Source organism: Moschus berezovskii, chromosome 19, assembly GCF_049115385.1.
Source record: "Moschus berezovskii isolate FMDL1 chromosome 19, NW_MosBer_1.0, whole genome shotgun sequence".
NCBI classification, from domain to species: Eukaryota; Metazoa; Chordata; class Mammalia; order Artiodactyla; family Moschidae; genus Moschus; species Moschus berezovskii.
The window spans coordinates 5,283,340-5,303,703 of record NC_142478.1 but is presented as its reverse complement, the minus strand read 5'-3'; the positions used below and the strand labels follow the sequence as shown (position 1 = coordinate 5,303,703).

Here is a 20,364-nt window from a genome sequence, read left to right as displayed (position 1 = left end):
ACAGTCCATGGGGTCGCAAAGAGTCAAGACATGACCGAAGCAACTTAGCATGCATGCACACACACAAGCATAGGTGTATAAAAACTGTTTAGTAAGAACTTTAAAATGTACCACTTAAAAAGCAGACATAAATAAATCATTTGAACTGTGGTGCTGGAGAAGACTCTTGAGAGTCCCTTGGACTGCAAGGAGATCCAACCAGTCCATTCTAAAGGAGATCAATCCTGGGTGTTCATTGGAAGGACTGATGCTAAAGCTGAAACTCCAATACTTTGGCCACCTCATGCAACGAGGTGACTCACTGGAAAAGAGTCTGATGCTGGGAGGGATTGGGGGTGGGAGGAGAAGGGGACGACAGAGAATGAGATGGCTGGATGGCATCACCGACTGGATGGACATGAGTTTGAGTGAACTCTGGGAGTTGGTGATGGACAGGGAGGCCTGGCATGCTGTGATTCGTGGGGTTGCAGAGTCGGACACGACTGAGCGACTGAACTGAATAAACCTACTCAATCAAAACCTGCATCAGAAATGAAAGCCAACACTAGACAGGGAAAGGAATTTGGAATTGCCGTTGTGAATGCATTCCAGAATATACGGCCGAGAAACGCACACACTCATTTTCACAGCAAATTATCCAGTGTTCCTTGATGACTGTATAGCCTCAAAGTTAATATTTTTCTCTTTTTCCTCTGTCCATCCCCAAATACTGCAGTTCCCCAGGTTCTTTCTCTACTGATCCCCTCATATTCTTTCTTTGATCTTACCTGTTTTCATGCTAAGACCTCAAATCTTTACATCCCTGGGCTAGATGGGGGCCTGAACTCCAATCACATTTAATGACCTGCCTGCTGAACAGACTCAGACTTGGGAGGTCTAAACTGACCTCTTCCTCTCCCACACCTCCTCCCAAACCTGCTCTTCTGGATCTTGAGTTCAGTTAGATGCCACTTGTTACCCAAGCCAGAGGCCTGGCAGTCACCCTAGGTTCCTTCATTTCCATTTCACATCCAACCAATTACCCAATCCTGCCAATCTCCATGCTAAGCTGTTTCTCAAATCTATCCTGTCTGCTCCATCCCTAATGCCTCTACCTAAGCTCAGGCCTACTTTAGATCTGCAGTCTGCTCACCACACTCTGTCCCACCCTCCAAGGCCACATTCCATGCTGTCAAAAAGCAAATTTAACGATGCTTCTCCCTTGCTTAAAACTTTCAGTGGCTCCCAACCATCCAGCCAACCATCCAGGAGTATCCAGTCACCTAGAATGACAGACAAAGCTCTCTACCGTCTGACCCCATCCGACCTCTCACAGGTCCACTCCCCACCTCAAATTTACCGTAACACGAAGAGCTAAGCAAGTGAGCTGCAATACAAAGACTACTGTAGTTCTCCACTTGCAGCATGCTCTTTCCCATTTCTGTGCCTTTTTTCGGTCCCGTGCCACAGTGGGCAGCTCGTGTGACCTGGGATTGAACCTGGTCCCTCTGCAGTGAAAGTACAGAGTCCCAACCACTGGACCACCGGGGAATTCCCTCTGTGCCTTTTACAAAATGCTGTTCTACCTAAGACACTTTCCTCTCATGCAAATCAAAACCACAGTGAGATACTCACCACACCTGTCAGAACGGCCATTATCCAAAAGACGGCGAATAACAAATGCTGGTGAGGACGAGGGGAAAAGGGAACCCTCGTATACTTCGGTGGGAATGTGTATTGGTGCAAAAACTATGGAAAATAGTATGGAGCTTTCTCAAAAAACTAAAAATATAATCCAGCAATTCCACTCCTGTGTGTATATATCCCAAAAAAGCACAAATTCAAAAGGATACAAACACCCCAATGTTCATGTAGCATTATTTACATTTTCCAAGATATGGAAGTAACCTGTGTCCATCAAAGAAGAATGGATAAAGATGTGGTGTATACACACACACACACACACAGATTCTTATGACTCGATCATAAAAAAGCAGCAACATGGATGGACTTGGAAGGCTAAGTGAAATAAGTCAGAGAAAGACAAACAATATATAACACTTAAATGTGGAATCTAGAAAATACAACAAACTAGTCAGACTCCCAGATAAAGAGAACAAACTAGCAGTTACCACTGGCAGGGAGGAGGGAAGGGCATACAGGGGTAGGGGGAAAAGGGGGTTATTATGGGATTATACTGTGCCCCAGGACTGAGAAAACGGTTTTTCTCAGCCTAGAATCTGGAGGTTAAATTAGGGGCACTGTGGGGCTCTGAGGGCTTCGGTCTGTGGCTGCATCACTGGAAAACAGATCCAACGCTTTAGAAAAGGCTCCTAATATGTTGGTATCATAAACTGCTCCTTGAGAGACTCTGGACTCCAAAAGAATTCGCCACGCAGAGGTAGGCAATGGGGAGAATCTAGTGTCCTGAGGCATACAGTTTTAGGAAAGCTCTTATCACTCAGCTCAGCAGCTTATGAAAGTGACTCAAAAAAACATGGATGAGCTCCCCAGGTGGCACTAGTGGCAAAGATCCTGCCTGCCAATGCAGGAGACACAGGACACGCGGCTTTGATCCCTGGGTCGGGGAGCCCCCCGGAGGAGGGCATGGCAACCCACTCCAGTCTTCTTGCCTGGAGAGTCCCAAGGACAGAGGAGCCTGGCAGGCTACGACACACGGGGTCGCAGAGTTGGACACGACTGCAGCGACTTAGCACACACACACATTATCATCCGTTAACACTGGTTTCAGGCTAATTTATTCATCACTCTCCTAACCACTACAAAGAATGTTTATTACTAACCATGGGAGGAGAGTATCATGGCCACAGTCAAAATAACTAATGTAAAAGGATGCTGTATTATTTCATATTTAGAAATTTCTCCAAAAAAATCAACAAGGGCTCACGTAAAATTTAAGATTAAAGAAAATCTCCTGATAGTATAAGTTAGAGATTCACTCAACACTTGACTTTAGGAAAATGAAAGGAATCTTCTCTTCTTGTAAGTTAAAAAAATCCTAAAGTCAGGAATTCCCTCGAGGGCCAGTGATTTGGGACCCAACGCTTCCACTGCAGGAGGCACAGTTTTAATCCCGTGTCACGGAATTAAGATCCTACATGCTGTGCAGTCCAAGAAAAAAAAAAGAAATCTTAAAATCAGCCCTGGTGATCACTAGTAAAATTTTGAAAAATTAAAAGTAGATGATAGCTGCTGCCCTCAGAAGTGGCAGACCACACCACGCATCTCCAATTTCAAAAACATGCTTGGACTTACAACAATTGTCAACCCAGCAAGCATAACCAAATTGAAGCAAACAGCTATTAATTAACAACCAGGAAAGAGAAGAAAGGTTATCTTTGTACAACACGAAACTTATTTCTTAATAACACATGAAAAGTGGGAAATATGTCTCTTACAAAAAATTTTGTTTCATGTTTCTCCATTACCAGAGGTAAACATGAGAAAAGAGTTAAAGGCACATTAAACCATTTACTATTAGAAGGTGATCCAAGTGTAGAGTCGGTCAGTAAAAAGACAAAAACAAAAAAAGTTAACACAGTAGTCAGTTGTATATGGCTAGTAACTATAAACAGAAATACACGAGGGAGCACTGGTACCAGATTTAAATGTGTGCTTGTTTGGCTTCCTACATTATGCCCAGGTGGCTGGGCTGTTGGTCTAACCACAAAGTAGCCGTTATCAGTTATGATTACATCTGGACAACTACCTTCAAATAAACACTGAGCAACCTAGACCCCATCCACCACTAGCTTGGCAAAATAAATAACGGCCACTTAACTGAAATACGATATTAAAATCTGTGATCCATTTCGTTAGACGTTGATTCTCTGCCAACAGAAGGGGGACGGGCAGCGAGAGGAGAAACTCTGAAGGTTTATGAAAACGATTTGATGAGCAGAAAGATTAAATTCGCAAAAACAAAGAGATGGTTTGGAATCTAACCAAGACTGAACTCACTGGGCCACACAAGAAGACCAGGTCTGACCAAGTCTGTGGAGTTTCAGGAGGGTGCTCAGCCGTGTCAGACTCTGTCACCCCATGGACTGCAGCCCGCCAGGCTCCTCTGTCCATGGAATTCTCCAGGCAAGAACACTGGAGTGGGCTGCCATTCTCTTCTCTTGGGGTGGGGTGGGGTGTCTTTCCCACCCAGGGGTCCAACCCGGGTCTCCTGCATTGTAGGCAGATTCTTCCCAGTCTGAGCCACCGGGGAAGCCCGGGTGCTTCCCTAATACAGCAACTTTGGAAGTGAGTCCTGCCCTTCAGTAAAAAACGTTCATTTTCACAGAAATCCTCTAACTGGCATAAAGTGGAGATTCCTTCGCTCACTTTTTAAGTTGTGAGGAATTCTGAAATGTGCTCTACACGCTACAATGCACAAAACCATTAGTCGACAGGGATCAGGCGAAGCCCTCGGGCCCTCAATGCCGCTTCCCCCAAGGTTTCCGAGCGGGGCCGGCGCCTTTTGCAGGCCGGAGGCGGGGAGCCCGCAGACGGCTTCTGAAGCGACTTGCCGACAGACTGCTGAGCCTGTGAGACACTCGGGGCACGTTCTCGAACGCTCGGCGTTTAGTCTAACCCGCCCGGGAGGGCGCGGGAGGCACGAAGCTGGGGTCCCGGCGCTGCAGGCCTGCCTTGAGGCTAGGGCAGCGGCAAGCGCGGGGCGGACGCGGCGTCTGACCCGGCGGGGGAGCCGGCCCCTGCAGCCACCCCAGGGGCCCAGAGCCAGGCCGGGGCCGCACACGGCCGGAGCGCGGGGACCGGGGTCCGGGGGCCGAGGGCTGGGAAGCGCGCCCCGGCTCTTACCATGGCGCGGGCGGCTGGTCTTCCGGCGGCGGGCCCCACGCGGCGAAGGGCGGGGCCAGCACGCGGCGAGGGGCGGGGCCCCACGCGGCTCGGGCGCGGCCGGCTCTGGCCGGTTTGATTTTGGCGCCGACACCGCCCCGCGGGCGGAGCAGCGAGGGGGAGGAGGGGAAGAAAGAGCGGCCCTCGCTCCTGCGGCGCGCAGCGACCCCTGGCGGCGGCGCCGGGCGGCCGGCCGGGTGGGCGGGGCCTGTCCTGGGGGCGGGGCCCGCCTCGTCCCGCCCGGCCGCGCCCGGGAGGCTGGCCGACAAGTTCTCCCAGCGGCTTCCGTCTTTTCCGTCCTCGGTGCTGAGTGTAATCCACGTTTTTATTTCGAGGAAGTCTTGAGCCCTCGTTTTTGACGTCATTCTTCACTCAGCGGAAACCGGCCCAAGTTTGCCTTAAGAAACTGATGCCTTTTGGCCGCTGGGCAGGAAATGCTGCCTCCCTCCATCCGGATTTGCCTGGTGTGGGGCGGATTTTCTTTCCTCTTTTAACTTTATGCCCCGGCTTTTACCGCTATCCACTGAATCCCGTGGAGGGAGGAGACGCAATCCCATGGGGTCGCAAAGAGTCGGACACGACTGAGCGACTTCACTTCACTGCTTTTCCAGATTTTAAAAAATCCCCTTGTTTATGTTTGCCTTTCTTTTAGGTTTTTTTTTTTTCAATACAAGAGAATGAATTTCAAATCAAAACAGTCAAAAATAAGCTACCTCTGACAAGGTGCCAGAAAATTAACTCAGATTTTTCAGTTATTCTGAAAAGTGTATGATCTTGAACCATTTTAAAGTATAATGATATCACTAGAAAGAAAGGAATGTTACTAAAATAGGAATTTGTATTGTAATAGGGAAGAACCTTGGAATCTTATTATAAATTGATAACTAAAGGGGTGTTGCCTATAAGCTTAACTAGGTATAATGATTCATCTCTGGGAAACTTGCTTCCCAGGTAATGAGCATTACACTAAAATACCAATGTTAAGCTCACAGGAACCCTCCTGACCAGACCCACCTGTGAATGACTGCAAGAAGGAAGAAATTAACACACCCCTAGTGACTCTGCTTCGGACACGACTGAGCGACTTCACTTTCACTTTTCACTTTCATGCATTGGAGAAGGAAATGGCAACCCACTCCCGTGTTCTTGCCTGGAGAATCCCAGGGACGGCGGAGCCTGGTGGGCTGCCATCTATGGGGTCTCACAGAGTCGGACACGACTGAAGCGACTTAGCAGCAGCAGCAGCAGTGACTCTGCTTGCAACGCAGGAGACCCAGGTTGGATCCCTGGGTTAGGCATATCCCCTTGAGAAGGGAATGAATGGCAACCCATTGAGGATTCTTGCCTGGAGAAGTCCATGGACAGAGGAGCCTGGTGAACTACAGTTCATGGTGTTGCAAAGAGCCGGACATGACTGAGAGACTTTTACACTTTCCAGAGGCTGATGGGAACCAGGAAGTGTTTGACTTTACTCCCTCTCCTTTTAGTATAAAAGGAACCTGAATTCTAACTCAAGCACGATTGGTTTTTGGGGCACAAGCCCACCATCTTCTTGGTTTGCTGGCTTTTTGAATAAAGTCATTTTATTGAATAAAGCCAGTTTCTCGCCCCAACACATTGTCTCTTGATTACTGGCGTGTTGTGTGGTGAGCAGTATGAGTTTAGACTCAGTAACAGCATCTCCTGTTGCTTCTGATAGAAGCAGGATAAGGATATATTGAATTACTTAGAGTTCCATTAATTTGGTTTTTCCTAGAGTTCAGTAATGAGTTTGAGTGAACTCTGGGAGTTGGTGATGGACAGGGAGGCCTGGCATGCTGTGATTCATGGGGTCGCAGAGTCGGACATGACTGAGCGACTGAACTGAACCGAACTGAGAGTTCAGTATAATGCTGTTGATGGTACATAAGATGATTGTAAAATAATAAAAGGCTATCCATTTAGTGTTTTAATATTAGTACTAGAAAATGTATAATTAATGCACCATACCCTAGATTTTTCAAGGGACTTCCTAGGTGATAAAGAATCCACCCGCCAGTGCAGGAGACATAAGAGATGCAGTTTCAATCCCTGGGTCAAGAAGATCCCCTGGAGGAGGAAATGGCAACCTGCTCCCGTATTCTTTCCTGGAAAAATCCCATGGACAGAGGAGCCTGGTGGGCTACAGTCCATGGGGTCACAAAGAGTTGGATATGACTGAGCACACATGCATGCGCAATGACCCTAGATTTCTCACGCATTGCTCAAGATGCAGCTGAAATAAGTATGTCAGTGAAAAATTAAAGTGATATTTAAGACAAATATTAGGCAATTATGCTGCTGCTGCTAAGTCGCTTCAGTCGTGTCCGACTCTGTGCGACCCCATAGACGGCAGCCCACCAGGCTCCCCCATCCCTGGGATTCTCCAGGCAAGAACACTGGAGTGGGTTGCCATTTCCTTCTTCAATATTAAGCAATTATACTGGTGTTTATATAAAGTTGTCAGAATAAAGGTGGCATATGTGGAAAGATTTACCATACTAAAAAGCAGAGACGTTACTTTGCCAACAAAGGTCTGTCTAGTCAAAGCTGTGGTTTTCCCGTGGTCATGTATGGATGTGAGAGTTGGACCATGAAGAAAGCTGAGCGCCGAAGAACTGATGCTTTTGAACTGTGGTGTTGGAGAAGACTCTTTGAGAGTCCCTTGAACTGCAAGGAGATCCAACCAGTCCATTCTAAAGGAGATCAGTCCTGGATATTGCCTCCGAGTCTTTATCTCTCTGCTTCCTCACACCTCCCCACAAGAAGATAGGATCTCTGTACAGTTTTATCACAGCACCCTGATTCACTTTGTAATTATTTACTTGGACAGCTGCCCTCTAATATTAAACTCCTTTCTGTGGCAAAAACTGAGCCAACCATTTGGTATCATAAAGTGCCTGACACACAATGGACACTCAATAAATGTGTATTAAATAAATTACCAGATTTCCAAGAACATCACCTAGTCATTGGCTTAGGGATAACTAGATATGGTTTTTCAGGTGAAAAAACCAAAGATATTTTATTTGGAAAAGTCTATATATTTGCATCGAGTAGTGCTTTCCCATTTACTATTTTCACCATTCAGATGTCTTGAAATGCTCCAAGTTTTGTAATATTATGGGGCAGGTAGATGTAGTATGTAAGTTAAGTATGAAAGCAAATACATATTTGTAGCATCATGAATTTGGATCAAGTATCCACCACCTAGCATTTGTGATAGTACTCAAATGGCATTAGTTTATTAAACACATTGGTGTTTTACAAAATCCTTAAGCACACATTAATTTCATTTTTAAAAATTTGAATATCTGCTGCCTGCAGAGTATGTGAGGATGAACCAGTCAGTGCTGCCCTTCCATCTGGGTGGCTGCTGCTTGCCCTAGACCTTCCTTATTCTGTAGAGGGGCATTTTGGCCCCACTCCAGCCACATCACTCCCCATGGCCAAGGAGTGTGCAGGCCCAAAGGGACATGTCCATCTGTTACCTACAACCTTTCTTCTAGACCAGGAACTGATGGTGGTTTAGTCACTAAGTCACGTCCGACTCTTGTGACCCCATGGACTGTAGCCTACCAGGTTCCTCTGTCGGTGGAATTTCCCAGGCAAGAACACTGGAGCGGGTTGGCATTTCCTTCTCCAGGGGATCTTCCCAACCTAGGTATCGAACCCAGGTCTCCTGCATTGCAGGCAATTATTTACCGACTGAGCTACCAGGGAATCCCTACAGGAATCTGGGGAACTCAGTATTCCTTGCCTGTTTTAGGTTGAGTTCCTGGAGGAACAGAGCCTGCGGCAGAGATGTGCTGAAGCAGGCACACCTCTTTATTATGCTTCGCTTTATTGCATTTAGCAGATACTGTGCTTTGTACACCTTGAAGGTTTGTGTCAACTCTGTCGAGCAAGTCTATTAGCACTGTTTTCTCAACAGCATTTGGTCATTTTGTGTCTCTACTGCACATTTTGGTAATTCTTCCAATATTTCAAACTTTTCAATCATTCTTATATCTGTTATGGTGACCTGTAATCATTGATGCTACTATTGTTAATTGTTTTGGGACACTATGAACCATGCCCATATAAGACAGAGGACTTAATTGATACGTGTTGTGTGTGTTCTGACTGCTCCACCGACCAACCGGCCATTTCCCCATCTTTCTGTCTCCCCTTAGGGCTTCCTATTCCCTCAGACAAAACAATATTGAAGCTAGGCCAGTTACTAACCTTAAAATGGCTTCTAATTGTTCAAGTGAAAGGAAGAGTCACATGTCTCTCACTTTAAATCAAAAGCTAGAAATGATTAAGCTTAGTGAGGAAGGCATGTGGAGAGCAGAGACAGGCTGAAACTAAGCTCTCCTTCACCAAACTGCCAAGCTGTGGGTGCAAAGAAAAATTTCTCGAAGGAAATGAAAAGTGCTGCTCCAGTGAACGATGAGGAAGTGGAACAGCCTTCTTGCTGATGTGAGACTGAGGGATCCAGAGAGACAATCAAAGCAGCTACATTCCCTAAAGCCAAAGCCTAGTCTATGGCAAGGTTGTAAACCTCCTCAATTCCCTGAAGGCTGAGGGAGGTGAGGAAGCTGCAGAAGAAAAGTTTGAAGCTGGCAGAGGTTGGTTCATGAGGTTCAAGGAAAGAAGTGGTCTCCTGACACCACAGTGCAAGGTGAAGCAGCCAGTGCTAATGTAGAAGCTTCAACCAGTTATCCAGAAAATCAAGCTAAGATAATTAATGAAGGTGGCTCCACTAAACAAATAGATATTTAGTGTAGAGAAACAGCCTTCTATTAGAAGATTTCATGTAGGACTTTCATAGCTAGAGAGAGGTCAATGCCTGGCTTCAAAGGACAGGCCGACACTCTTACTAGGGGCTAATGTAGCTGGTGACTTTAAGTCAAAGCCAGTGCTCACCCACCATTCTGAAAATTCTAGGGCCCTGAAGAATCATGCTCGATCTGCTCTGCCTCTGCTCTGTAAATGGAAGAACAAGGCCTGGATATCTGTTTGCAACATGGTTTAACTGAATATTTTAAACCCACTGTTGAGACCTACTACTCAGAAAAAAATATTATTTCAAGATATTACAGCTCACTGACCATGTACCTGGTCACCCAAGAGCTCTGATGGAGATGTACAATGAGATTAATGTTTTTACACCTGCTAACACAACATCCATTCTGCAGTCCATGGATCAAAGAGTAGTTTCTCTAATAGTTTTAAGCATTATTAAGAAATACGTTTTGTAAGGCCATAGTCGCCATAGGCAGTGATTTCTGTGGTGTATCTGCGCAAAGTCAATTGAAAACCTTCTGGAAAGGATTCACCATTCTAGATGCCACTAAGAGCATGTGTGGTTTATGGAAAGAGGTCAAAATATCAACAATAAGAGGAGTTTGAGAAAAGCTGATTCCAACTTTCTTGTATGACTTTGAGGGGTTTAAGCTTTCAGTGGAGGAAGGAACTGCAAATGTACTGGAAACAGCAAGAGAGCTAGAATTCAAAGTGGAGCCTGAAGATGTGACAGAATTGCTGCAATCTCATGATAAAATTTGAATGAATGAGGAGCTGCTTCTTATGGATGAGTAAAAAAAGTAGTTTCTTGAGATGGAATCTACTCCTGATGAAGATGCTATGAAGACTGCTGAAATGACAACAAAGGATTTAGAACATTACATAAACTTAGTTGATCAAGCAGTGGCAGAGTTTGAGAGGACTGGATCCAATTTTGAAGGAGTTTTCTGTGAGTAAAATGCTATCAAACAGCACCACATGCCACAGAGAAATAATTCATGAAAGAGTCAATCAATGCAGCAGACTTCACTGTCTTATTTCAAGAAGCTGCCACCGCCACCCCGACCTTCAGTGACGACCACCCTGATCAGTCAGCAGCCGCCACCCTGGCGGCAAGATTTTCCACTAGCAACAAGATTACAACTCGTTGAAGGCTCAGGTGATGGCTAGCATTTTTTCTAAAAAATTTATTGCAGTATTTTTTAGTGGTGTTTTTAAATTATGGTATGTATATTGTTTTTTAAGACATAATCCTATTTCACACTTAATAGGCTAAAGTACAGTGTAAACATAACTTTTCTCAGCACTGGAAAACCAAGAATTTCATGTGGCTTTATGATTCATTTGGGAGCGAGGAAGCAGTGAAGATGAGACAGGGGAGGGGGAAAGGTATATTTCCTCTAAAGGTACGTGCATTTCTCTGGCGTTTAAAAATCTTTACAAACTTATCTGTTTTTGGGTTTTTTTTGCCCAAGAGAATGGAAGTTTGTGGAAGTCTCGGAACACAGAGGAGACAGCTTATCCCCACCCAACATGTGAAAACTTGGACTTTCCATCATAGTTATTGACACTTCTTTTATGGCACGTACCTTAATTTGTTCTGTACTATAGGTATTAATGCTCTTGGAATCTTTCCATCTGGGACATAAACTCCTTGAAAACAGGGAAACTAACTCTTTCTGGTAACCCTGCCTCGTCTCTCATCGTTTCTTCTTGAGCATTGTCTAGCCTCACGATACTGAACTGTTACTTCTCCCCTGGAGAGCTTGCTCTCTTGCCCTCTTTTAGCAAGCCTGGGTTGGCGGTCTCCACTAACACCTCTCTGCCTCCCCCCTGGGTGAGTTAACAGCTGCCAGCATCCTTGGCCCCTCTCAACAGCGCATCATCCTCCGTTCTCAGGGGGGTCATGACTGGGCACGTGGAGCAAATCTGAGTCATGGTGGGAGCCTCCGGTGTATGTGAGCGTCCTCACGCACCTGGTGAATATCCCTCTGCCCCAGGGACTGCGGCATTACGTAGCAAATAACCACCACCACAGGCTGAAACAGACACCACAGAAAGAGGGAAAAGTCTTTCCATTCTTTTGAATGAGGGGTCCTGCATTTTCATTTTATACCAGGCATCATAAATTATGTAGCCAGCTCTGTACATATTCATTTAAGTCTCATTCCAGTAGGATAAAGCTCCATGGGAACTGGGACCTTTTTTTTTTTTTTTTGGTTTACCACTATTTCCTAGTAGCTAGAATGGGACCCTAGACTCAGTAAATATTTGCTAGTGAAGGTATATAAAAGCAGTTCATAGTGTTGTAATTACCTGATCTAGTTCAACAACCACACTGTAAGCTCTTAGAGACTACAGGTATTATTATGTGTCCTAACAGCCCTTACACATAGCCCAAAGCCTAGTAAACCACCGGTGCGCAGACATTTGTTCAGACCATAGCAGCAAAAGAGAGGCAGGAAGCAGGCTGAGGACAGACTGTCATTTGCCCGTCCTGTCTCTCATGTAGGCAATAACAAACCATACCTTTAGCTGAAGCTTTTCTCTGCTCTGGAAAGTGGTGTCTTTGGCTTTACATGAACCAAGATTAGGGGTATAATCTGAGATATGCTAAAGCCTGGGCAAGTGCACTCTCAATCTGATTCCATAAAACCTCCAAAGAGTCCACAACCACAACCTCCCACTTGGTTAAATGGAAAGAATAAGTGAAAAACAGAATTAGGTGTCAATAATACTAATGTTCACAATTACTAGTTAGCAGTGTAATGTTTGGTCTTTTTCTCATTTCTGTTGTTTCATTTCTCCCCAGACTAACTCAGGTCACCTCTTTCAGACTTTCCATCGGTTATGGAAATTTAACCCTCCAAGAAATAAAACAGAGAAGTTTTTGTAGTGTTCCTCTATTTTTAACAAAGGCTACTCTAATCATAATAACTTTTAGTTATTATATCACACAAAATATAAATCATGGACTTAATGAAAACCAAAAAGCCTATAAATAAATCAGGAAAAATGCTGTATGCAAATGTTTAAACCAATGGCTTGTTTACAATCAATCAAGAAAGACAAGGGTCCTTTATAAGAGAACAAATGAATAAGCATCAAGTTCATTCACTACTCAAGACTGAGAGCTTACCTATTCTCAGGCCTCGGGGGCACCACAGTTTGGATGGGATGGAGTTCCCAAGATGGGGTGGGAATACCTTGCATTTACCTCCTCTCAAGGGCGCACCAAAATCACAACTCTGAAAGCACTAAGCACTATTGCTGAAAAGACCGAGACCCACCAGAAAATATCTCTACAACTAAAGAAATAAGGACGGAACTAAGAAGGAACTGTGAGACAGGTAAGAGGTGCAGAGTTGCGATACACTCAAGACTCCTGCCCCTGGCTGGGTGACCTCCACACAAGAGAAGAACTTAATTCAGTTCTCTCAAAGGTCCAAGCCCTAGCTTGAGTTTCCCAGCCCAGGGGTCCTGCACTGGGGAGACAGCCCCTCAGTATCTGGCCTTGAAGGCAGTAGGGCTTACTTTGGGGAGACCCAGAGGACTGAGGGAAATAGAGATTCTACTCTTAAAGGGTACACACAAAATCTCACATGCTTCAGGACCCACAGAAGGTGAGACCCACCTGCTAATATTGGAGAGTCTCTTTAGAAACACAGGAGGCAGCTGGACTCACAGACACTAGTGGAAGCCATTTGGAAAACTCAGTCTCCCACAAAGACACTGAAGCTGGCCAGCGCCGTTTTGGAGACCTTCTTCAGCCTATTAGCCTCCAGACCCACTCCACAACCACCACCCAGCCTGGAGGCACCAGTGCTGGGACTCGTAAGGCGAAGCAACTGACCGGGCAGGGACACAGCCCCATCCAACAGCAGAGAGGCAGCCTTAAGAATCCCTGAGCCCACAGCCATCCCTGGACATGGCCTTGCCCACCAGAAGGCTGAAGACCCAGCATCACACATCAGGACATGGACATTAGACCTGGAACTCCCAGGGCCCTGTAGCCAGAGAATCCTAGGACCAAGTTCCGCCCACCAGCAGGCAGGTACCAGTCCCACAGTCTGCTGGGCCCTGGATCCACCCATTAGTAATCCTGCTCCAGCCTTCAGACCAGCCTCACCCACCACAGGGGGAACATCGGCCCTGGGACAGTGGCAGTCCTGCGGCCTGCCATAACAGGACCCAGTCAACATGTCAGCACCAGACCTGGGCCTGGGGGACGGGGGCTGTCTTGCCCACCAGCAGGCCAACACAAACTCTGGAACACCCCAGACCTCATAGTCAGTTGTGGCAAGAACTGGCCCCACCTACCTGTTATATAACACCAGCTCTTGGACCCGTGCGTCCTGCAGCCAGATCCCAGGACCAAGCTCACTCACAGACCAATTACCATTACCAAAATGAATCAGTTAAAAAACAAAACCCAACACCCCCCCACAAAACCTCGCAACAACCAAAAGTCCAGGACCAGATGGCTTTACAGGTGAATTCTACCAAACATTTAGAGAATGTTCTGAAATTATTCCAAAATATTGCAGAGGAAGAAAAGCTTTCTGAACTCATGCTACAAGGCCAGCAGCATCCTGATACCAAAACCAGACAAAGATTTCACAAAACAAGAAAATTATAGGCCAATCCCACTACCCATTCCAGTATTCTTGCCTGGAGAATTCTATGGACAGAGGAGCCTGGTGGGCTACAGTCCATGGGGTCGCAATGAGTCAGACACGACTGAAGCGACTTAGCGTGTATGCATCACTGAGGAACACAGGTGCAAAAATCCTCAACAAAGTATTAGCAAGCTGAATTTAACCATACATTGAAAGAACCATACACCATGATCAAGTGGGATTTCTCCCAAGGCTGCAAGGATGGTTCAACATTCACAAATCAAGAACAGAAATTATATAATGATCTCAACAGCTGCAGACAGCTTTTGACAAAAATCAACATCAATTTATAATAAAAACTCTCAACAAAATGGGTATAGAGGGGCTATACCTAAACATATCAAAGACTATATGTGGTAAGCCCACAGCTAACACTATACTTAATATACTCAACAGTGAAAAGCTGAAAGCGTTTCCTCAAAGATCAGGAAAAAAACAAGGATGACTGCTCTGATTGCTTTTATTCAACATAGTATTGGGTAGCCACAGCAGTCAGACCAGAAAAAGGAATCCAAACTGGAAAGAAGTAATTAAAAGCATCACTGTTTGCAGACCACATGATGCCAGAACACAGAACATCCTCAAGACGGCACCACAAAGTACCAGCACTAACAACTTAATTCAGTAAAGCTGCAGGTCACAAAACTAACAGACAGAAACCTGCTGCATTTCTAGACACCAGCAACAGACTATCAGAAAGAGAACCGAAGAAAACATTTCCATTAACTAAACCTTTTCTCACTAGTATGAACAGTTTGATTAAGGCATCGGTATCTTCCACGTGTTCTAGAACGTACGTAGCTTCACTTTCCTTCACTAAGAGAGAACGATAGGTTAAATAAATGAACGTTCAGCCTGGAAATGGAGAAAACAAGCTTTATTATAATGATTTGAGATTTTGTGCATGGTAAAGATATACACATGAATCTTGTTTCTCCTATGTTTCAAGACAGAATTAATTTAAAGATTTATTGTAGACTAAAGCATCCAAAATACTGTGGTACGTATGTAGCTACGAACATACAAACACTTTGATGCACAGCGTTTATTCTCTTCTTTAAATAGGCAGTCAGCATTTTGATTCATAAAAGAACAATGATGAGAATATACCAGTACCAATGTCAAAGAGCGCAAGATTTAGTGTTCTATACACAAAATATATGAAACAGACCTATAAAGATGGAATGTACAAAATTTCAAAAGAAAAAAAAAGGAAACAAAAATCCCTCATACTCATACATAGGACTGAAAGGCTATACAATTCAAAATGATATAAAGAATTCTAAGAATATTCTCTTTTGATGACCGAACATTCCCATGTCATAAAGCAAAAACATTTTAAGGCTGTGTCGCTTTCAAAAGTTATTGGAAGTGCTGTACATTCATTGGGACAACAAAGCCAATTTATTCATCTATCTTAGAATATTAATAGCTTCCATACATTCTCCACAAACAGACTATACAATCACTGCCACACAATTCATTTTCAGAAAGTTTAAGATTAACATCATGATTTGTAGCTTCCTGTCATTTAAAACAAAACAAAAAATTATTTATTTATACTAAACAAATCTTTAATGGGCACTTAGTTTCCTTTATGGCAATGCTAGATTCCTAGTTATCAAAAATATTAAAATAATTGTAAGTTTAAAACCCTGTAACATTTACAGAATGCAACAATATCACGATTTTCAATTTTAAGCAAAATTAAACAATGTTTGCAGCAAATACCTTCAATTTTATCTTACCTGGAAATGTCTTACTTTTAAATTATTAAACTAAAAACATTCCTCCCTTTTTCAGAAGCTGGTGAATAAGGAGGATACCGTACAGTTCAAATGTACATAAAGATTTTTTCCATCTGAAGTAATCTGCAGATTACCTGATGTTTATTTGCTATTTCCTCCAATTAACTTAGGGTTTACCAAAGTATTTATGTGAACCCTTTAGTGTTAAGAATACATAGACACTTGCTAGCATACTGCTATTCCAGTTAACTCCCTTAGTACATACCCTGTATATTTAGTAGTAGAAGCAAGTGTATTCTAGTTGCATGGACCTGTTAGTATTTATTTGCCTCAAATCTAGTCAAAGAGTAAATTAAAAGAAGGTAACCTGGGGACTAAAGTTTGATCAAGATACTAAGAACCATTTTTTTTTTTAAATGGCTAAGCATCATAAAGGCTTTTTATTCATGTGTTTCTAGGTGGTCAGGTGACTCCACCCACCTCCCCATGTCCAGCAGGGGAGGTCTGTATCAGAGATACAGTTACTAATATCTGTAACTGGGGAGGGAACGCATTGTCACCGACCATTACATTCTAAATGGCAACCTTTTGCCGTAAGTGCCCAGGGGAAATCTGAATGGGTAGTTTTTCAGTGCTACTTATCATGACTGTATGACAGGTTCTGTACACTTGACGAACAGAAATCAAACAATAATGGTAGAACAGAAACAAAAAGTCACTTATTTTAATATCCTTCTCAGTTTACATTTAGAATGTGACAAAACTCCATTTAAATCTTGTCTATTCATCTTATCAGCAGCACTTTCCCCCTAAAATATGCTTACCAAGAAATACAGTAAATGCACATATGTATCCAAATTTGAAATGTTATTTATACTGTAACATATACGATTATATGTCTTTTGGGGAAATATAGTGTTTCCTGGAGTGCCCATAGCATGCGTTTTAGTAACAGGTAGTGGAACAGGTCTGAATCAAAGTATCTCTTCTTTTATTCCAGTTTCGTTCCAATAATGACATGTAAAAAAATCAGCTTTGTGTTCCTTCTATTAAGATATCCAGTCTAATACGTTATGATGGCTGGTTAATTTCTAAATTCACAAGTATAATTTGAATGTGCAAAAAACCCCTTTAAGTAAACGAGCCTTAAGATCCATGGCCTATGACAGAGTCTACAGAGGAAGCTACTTTCACTGGTGAAAATGAACTGAAATTAATTTAACCAGTTTAAAACCTTTCCTTTGAAACACTGCAGAAATTATCGAGTCTAGCTTATCTTTTATGCAGAAGGTTAGTTAATGGTAAAATGACATTCCCGCCCTACAGTGTAAGCTCCAAAGGGGCAGGGGGCTTTGTTTGTTTTTTCCATTACTTTATCCCTAGTGCCTTGAATAGCCTCTGGCACCCAGGAAGTGCTCGTTAAACATCAATGTTTAAATTCAAAGACTCATTTCACCACTGACATTAGGAAAAAAGAAACATCACATTCTCATACATGTGGGAAATGTTTTTTTATAGTACAGTTTTAAGGTGCTTTCAGTGAAAAAGGTCCCTAAGTCATTACTGAAAATGCCAAACACGACATCCTATTTGGTAGAACTGAGTAGAAAATCAAACAGTGGAAATACACCACATCTTATTTTACAGAATCAGATTTGACTAAATTATTCTTACCATTGCTCAAAATGCGTTTATACTTAAATGTAACTCAAGTTCAACTTTGTTTCTTTTGACCTGTTTTTTGTTTTGTTTTTGAAAGCACAGAAGGCCATTTTCCGATTAGAAGTCAGCCGATACCAGCATTCCTGGAAAATGGCAAAAATCAAATCTGCTTTAGGGCTTGCTCCATGAGGACAGCGTTAAACGGTGCAGTCGAGGAATGTGCTGAAGCTGCTTCTGTCTTTCAGAGTGCTGCCTATTTCAGTACACCAAAGGTTCAGCTAAATATATATATATGATACACTCTACCTTACCCTAATCGTGTAGTCATAGTCCTTTAATGCCTCTACTCGCCGTTAGACAACGATAAATAACCCTAACATGCCCTTACCTGTAATGCTTTCGCGATAACACGACTTTGGTAACACTTGCTTTCTAAGGGGAAACCGCTCGTCAATCACATGCCTTTGGCTGACACCATCCGTCCTCCAAAGGGCTGCTTATGGCTCTCTGTCCTAGGACACCGGTGTCCTACCACATGTGCTGACAGTTTGCAAGAGGTAAAGCTTTCGCATTCGTGAATTGAAGAGGAGAGTCAGGTGTGAGAACATGGCACAGAAAATGTGACTGACTGTTCCTTGATTACATTCCAGTGCATTAACCTGGAGTTAACGGGGCCGTTGGTTTACCAAAAGGTAGCATTACTATAGTAAAATGCCTTTCAAAGTATCAGGAATTTCAGGTTTCCCTGAAAATGAACTTTAAGATACAAGGTGCGCAGGAGAGAGGTGAAAAGAACACATGAAGATCTTTGATCAAACTCAGAAAGGGTGGGAGATTTGCATTGATTTTTTTAAGTGCTAAACTCAAGAGGCTTGCTAATCCCAGCAAGGAGGATTTTGTAAGACAGCTTTCGTTTTTTCCCAAAGTAATGTTATATGTAGTTACTGATAAACAAAAATTGTCACAAGAGTAATATCTACTGTAAAAGTGAGGTTAGAAGATCCCCTGGGTCTTGTGACCGAGGTTAAATAAAGTATATAACTATAACAGATTTTGTTTTCATCTTGTTTTTGGAAGCTCTGCACAAAAGCTATCACTCACAGGATTAACAAATGCCTTTAAATATTCTAGTTGTTTAATGCTTGTTTGATTTGCAAAATTAGTTAAACTACACAAATCCCTGTCCTATATGCCATAGTTCACAGGTGTAAAACTTTGCAGTTTTTATAGATTCGGTAGAAGAGATTTTTTTTTTAACTCTAAACGTGGATTATGGAAATCAGATATGCAGTTTTTAAGGAAATTGTTACATTCAGAAATAACCTTGGAAAGTTCACTGATGATTCCTTCTAGCAAGAAAAGTCTAGCATCATCTGGTCCTGCGTCAAGAAATCCATTCCAGTTTATGGTGCAAGATCTTTGCAAGGGGGTGTCCAGTCGTTCACTGTTACTGTAAGTACCGGTAGACCTTGAAACAGTGGTTTCCAGAGTCTGCAACCACCACGTGGCCGTCTGAAGTGAGGGCCAGGCCCTGGGGGCCATAGAGCGGGTCAGCAGACGTATTAATGTAGGACAGAAACGACCCACTTCCATCGAAAACCTGCAAACATAAAGTCAGAGTGTGACAGAAGTCAAAGCAACAGGAAGGAGCCGGGGCTAGGAAGCCTCTGGAGCCGATGCTGCTCACGGGGAAGCACGGGCGCAGCCCCAGGCGTGTTTAGGCCGCACGCACCCACAGCCCTCCCTCCACTCACCGTGCCTGCTCCCCCCTCACTCTCTGTGCCCCGCGGGCACTGCCAAGGTGCGCACCCCCGGCCAGAGAACCTCGCTCACACGCTCAGAGGTCCCATGTGAGGGGAACGACTCTGGATGGGGGCTGAGGAAAAAAACACCCTTCAGTCTCACTCTGAGCTTTCACTTCTCCCCTTCCAGCCTCACTATCTTCTTTTTCCCAATCACAAGAGGGAAAAATTGGCAACTAGACCACAGAAGAATGTCCTGAGTCAACGTGCAACCAGAAAATGGAGATTATTTTTTCATTTTCAGAAAAGAGTAAGTTATACCAAGGCAATGAACACGTACATTTGGGCACAAAGTGGTTTTTTTGGTCAGTAAGCTTCTGCTATGACAAAATAAAAGGAACTCTTTTCCTTCCTAGGCCCAGGCTGGTTTCTCCTGGCCATTCTGTTTGGCTTATAGGGTGTGTCAAAAGGCAGGTGTGATGAGGGCCACAGTACAAACAGCTGAGCATCTGTGGTCCTATACAGCACTGCCTTCTGATTGTAGCCCCCTGTCTGCTTCTGGCTTTCCATCAGATACCGAACGGCTTTTTCAAAAGTAGATGTCCATTGGGATAATTAAGCAAGATAAGTACCCTGGAGAAATTAAAGTATGCAGTGTTACATTTAAAGTCTTGACCCCTTTCCTGAGAAGAGGACATCCATCATCAGAGTCAACTGCCGAACACTGCTATTCTCAGAGTGACTTGGGAATGCTTCTTGATTTGCCCAGAGCACCCTGGGTTGACTTGTTTCTATTCCACCTTCCTTAGTTTAGCACTTCTGGTTAGACTATTTACAGTCTAATTACCTAACCAATGAACAAATGGAAAACATTCCAGT

General features: G+C 43.8%; 2 protein-coding genes across 8 annotated transcripts in view; both read right to left on the bottom strand.

The window, feature by feature from the left end:
* Window positions 1–13,856, bottom strand: part of MND1 (meiotic nuclear divisions 1) — a 97,050-nt gene extending 83,194 nt beyond the window's left edge. The window contains exons 1-3 of the mRNA XM_088828428.1: window positions 13,713–13,856; window positions 11,631–11,693; window positions 4,807–5,211 (exon numbers count right to left, since the gene is read on the bottom strand). Of these exons, the coding sequence (XP_088684554.1) occupies window positions 4,807–5,211; window positions 11,631–11,693; window positions 13,713–13,856 (612 nt within the window). The remainder of the gene's footprint in view (window positions 1–4,806; window positions 5,212–11,630; window positions 11,694–13,712) is intronic.
* Window positions 13,857–15,222: 1,366 nt separating this feature from the next.
* TRIM2 (tripartite motif containing 2) overlaps window positions 15,223–20,364 on the bottom strand; it is a 185,586-nt gene continuing 180,444 nt past the window's right edge. For all 7 annotated transcript variants that reach the window (XM_055405295.2, XM_055405296.2, XM_055405291.2 and 4 more), the window contains one exon: window positions 15,223–19,343. In XM_055405295.2, the coding sequence (XP_055261270.1) occupies window positions 19,191–19,343 (153 nt within the window). In that variant the 3' untranslated portion in view covers window positions 15,223–19,190. The remainder of the gene's footprint in view (window positions 19,344–20,364) is intronic.